This window comes from Leptonychotes weddellii, chromosome 15, assembly GCF_054177405.1.
Source record: "Leptonychotes weddellii isolate Sample4059 chromosome 15, ASM5417740v2, whole genome shotgun sequence".
Lineage (NCBI taxonomy): Eukaryota > Metazoa > Chordata > Mammalia > Carnivora > Phocidae > Leptonychotes > Leptonychotes weddellii.
Genome location: NC_138383.1, coordinates 22,087,292 through 22,091,114, shown reverse-complemented (window position 1 = coordinate 22,091,114; position 3,823 = coordinate 22,087,292). Strand labels below are relative to the sequence as shown.

The 3,823-nt window shown below is 67.0% G+C and overlaps 1 protein-coding gene across 1 annotated transcript in view; it reads right to left on the bottom strand.

The window, feature by feature from the left end:
* The window catches only part of NGFR (nerve growth factor receptor), a 19,698-nt gene extending 16,994 nt beyond the window's left edge, over positions 1-2,704 (bottom strand). Inside the window, exon 1 of the mRNA XM_081805159.1 lies at positions 2,527-2,704. Within this exon, the coding sequence (XP_081661285.1) occupies positions 2,527-2,571 (45 nt within the window). The 5' untranslated portion in view covers positions 2,572-2,704. The remainder of the gene's footprint in view (positions 1-2,526) is intronic.
* Between the last annotated feature and the right edge of the window lie 1,119 nt (positions 2,705-3,823).

The following is a 3,823-nucleotide window of genomic DNA, read 5'->3' as shown; positions in this document are numbered from 1 at the left end:
AAATTACCCAGGGCAGTGCGTGGCCCATCATAGGCACTCAGGCAATTTTATTATTCCCACCTCCCCACCCTGCACAGCACCCCCCCCCCTCCCCGGGAAGAATCTAGGCGCGTGAATGGGCCCTGGCTGGTACGGGGACGGTGGGGACCCCTTCCATCCCGGAGCCGCCTCCCTCGCCCGGCCGCTCCTGTCCTCCCATTTGCGGCCCTCGTTGCATCCCCATTAGGCGCATTAGCCAGCCCGGCGGCTCCGGTTACAGACGTCTGAATGACAAAGTGCCTCCATTACCGGCGCGGCCCGCCAGCCGAGCCGCCGGGACGCGCTCTGGTTTCAGCACTCTCCCGCCGCGGCCCAGGAAGAAACTCGGACCGCCGCGGTGCGCAGAGCCAGCCCGCAGACAGCAGCCCCGCGGCGAGGCGGAGGGAAGAGCCGCAGGGGCTGCGGGAGCCGGCTCTGCGCGGGGTCCACCTTCCCGAGCCCCCAGGACCTCCGCGCGCAGCCCTCCTCTTCCCTCGCCTCTTCTCTACTGGGGGGACGCTCTCCCCAGCCCCGGTCCGGAGCCCAGTCCCTCGCCGCTCCGGGGGCCGCACTACGGGCCGGCCCAGTCCCACCTCCCCAGTCCAGAAGCATCTCTAACCCGCCGCGTTGGTCAGCGAACGTGCCCGCGGTCGCTCCCAAATCTCCGGAGAAGCCACAGGTCCTGACAGCTCCAGCGAGCTGAGCTCCGGGGATGGGGCCCGCGCCCGGAGAGGCTCTCTGCCCACCCCAGCCCCCACATTCCACAGCCCGCCTGACTCAGGGGATGCTGCCCAGCCCGCCCCCCGCCGAGAAACGCGGCTCTCGTACCGCGCTGGGACGCTGGGCTGCCCCCCTACGGGGTATGGGGAGTACCGCGCTGGGAATCAGGTGCGGGACAGCCTGGCCAGCGCTCTGGTTTAACTTGCTTTGGGATCTTGGCCAAGTCGTTTAAACTCTCGGAGCCTCAGTTTTCCTTCCCGTAAAATGGGGGTTGGGGACGCAACGCTCAGGAGAAATGAGGATGGCAGGGAGAGTGGGGACACCTCTTTCATTGCCAAACTCCGTGCGGCACTCCGTTCCTGGGCCCACACAGGTCACATCTCCTGAATATCTTGGGACTATGAGGCGGACTTAGATGCTTAAGAGGACCCGCAGTCCCCTGCGGAGGCGGAATCCGCGGCGTCCGACCGCCTCCGTCCCATTCGGTGCCCGGCGTCTTCCACCGAACGTTGGGGTGGGGGTGGGGGGCGCAGGCGGAATCCCGACCCGCCTGGGCGCTGGACCCGTGAGAACTGCGGGCGCCGCGCTCGGGCGGCTTAACTTAATGGGGGGTCCGCGAGGGGGCGCGGCGCGCAGCCCCAGTCGCGCCGGCAGCTGCGGGTGGCACAGCCCTCGCCTCTCAGCGCCCCCTGCGGGCCGCCTCGGCTGCCGCGACCCCGGGCTGCGCGCCGCCCGGACCGTCCCCGCCTCGCGAGTCCCGGCGCTCTGCACCCTGAGACTTGGCTGCGGCCGGACCGGGTCGCACGATGCCCGCTCCATCCCTTCCGGTCCCCGGCGCGCCTTCAAACCGCGAGAATGAGCGCGTCGGAGGAGCCCGCCGGTCGCGGGGGAGGCAGGGAGCGGGTTCGCCCCGGCGAAGTGGGCGCTCCCTTCCCAGCCTCGGATCCCCAGCCGCAGTTCCCAGACTGGGCGAGGCCGCGAGAAAGGGCGCGCGGCAGGCGCGGGAAACGTCCGTCCCTCTGCTCTGTCTGCTCGTCCCACTGTCCCGCGGCGGGCAGGCGTGGCCCCGACCACTTCGGGGTCCGCTCTCCCTCTCCGCCCTCTTTCATTTCGGCGGCATCTCTCTCTCTCTCCCCCTCGCTGTCGTCCTTTTCCTGCCCTCCCTAGCCCGCTTCTCTCTCTTCAGACGACCCCCGCTCCCCGAAGCTCCCCCTCCCACGCCCCTCCCCCCCATTGTCTGGCTGGCCCTCATTGTCCGATGCCCAGACCCCTCTGCCTCCAATCCCTCCGACCTCCCCCATTGTTCTATCTCCTTGTCTCCGGTTCCCCGCCCCAGCCCCGCTCGCCCCTCATATCTCTAATCCCCGTCCCATTCCTCTTCCTTCAGCCTGGCTTCCGTCCCACGACCCTCAAGAGATCAAGATGCTCAGGAGGAAAGTCGCCTCGAGATCCCAGCATCTAAACTCCCTCTTCAGAACCCAGGCATCCGAGAGACCGCCTCTCAGCTCCTCCATACGCACCCTCCGCGGTACCTGAGGACCCGCATCCGTGCGCCCCTCTCCCCGCATCTCTACCCTTGGTCTCAGGGTCGCCCCTGCGCTCCGAGAACCCTAGACGCTCCTCCGTGGATCCTGGCAGCGGAGCTCCTCTCCCGCCATCCACCCCCTCCCCCCCCCGCCCCGCATCTGGGACGCCAACGCTCCGTTCTCTTTTCCCTCGGGGAAACCTGAACCCATTGGGGTTCCAGTCCGGGGAGAGGGCGCGGGCTGCCCTCCAGCTAGCACTCACCCCCAGGAGCAGCAGCAGCAGCAGCAGCAGGCGCGGCCGGTCCATGGCGCAGCCGCCGCACCTGCCCCGGTCGCCCGCCTCCCGCGGCAGCGCTCGGCTTCCAGTTGAGTCCGCTCGGCGGTCGGATAGGGCTGCGCGGCGCTGCGCTCCAGCGCCCGCCCCCCGGAGCTGGCCGAGACTCCGCTCACTGTGGCTGCGGCCGGGAGGGGCTGGGAGAAGCCAGTGCGGCGGCCCCGCCTCCTCCCCGCCCAGCCCGCCCACCCCCGGAACCGCGCCCGCCCGCCCCGCCGCCCCCGGGAGGGGAGGGGAGGGGAAGGGAAGGCTTGCGGGGAGCTGGGCGCCCGCGCGCCCCGCTGCCGCTTTTCCGCGCACGGGCCCTCGGAGCCTCTCCCTACGTCCGCCCCGGTACCCAGGGCCGGGTCCGCGCTAGTGCGCGCCGCTCCCGGATGCTGTGGGCTCAGGGACCAGGGCATCCCCTGTGCGGCTCCCGTTCCTCTCGGCTGCAGACCCCCGCAGCGTTCACTCTCTCACCCATCTTCCTCTGCCTCCAGCTTCAGCTTCTCCCCCACCCCACCTCCCCCCCGCCCAGCCCCGGCCCTGCTCCCTACCCAGCCGTTGTCAGCAAGAATGCCCACTGTCCGCCCCGCCCTTCACCTCCGGGTCCACAGCCGACCCCTACCTCTGTCCCTTCCCAGTGCAAAGGTCTAGGAGAAGGGGAGGGGAGGGGTAGCAGGTGGCCTGACCCCGACAGTGTGCAGAAGGGACATTAAGGTGGAGTCCATCCCGATGTTATTTGAATTCTCAAAAGATGGGTTTGAAGGGGTAACAGGTGTGCACACAAGACACGGGAATACACCCACTCTCAAGCTCACACGTCTATGCGCTTACGCACTGCATGTGTTCACATCCCCCTCATGCACTCGTGTAAGCCTGTGCGTTCTACACATGCATGTGCACTTGCACACCCACGCACATTTGCACACTCATCGCGCATGTGGTCATAACATTCAAACACACATGCACGTATACATGTGCAGTCACCTCCACACAAGCCTCACGTGTACGGTCTGTCACACAAGTGCACACACATCCAGGGACACGCGCGCCCATGCACAAACATACAGTTACATCCGCAACAATATAGCCTTCACTAGACTGTATTTCCATTGGCTTATGAGCTCCCTGCAGACAGGGACTATGGTTCCTTATCTGAATGCCTGGTACACGGCCGGTGTTCAATAAAGACCTGAAGGGAATAAAAGGAAAAGTGGCTGGATGGACTCACATCCATGTACCA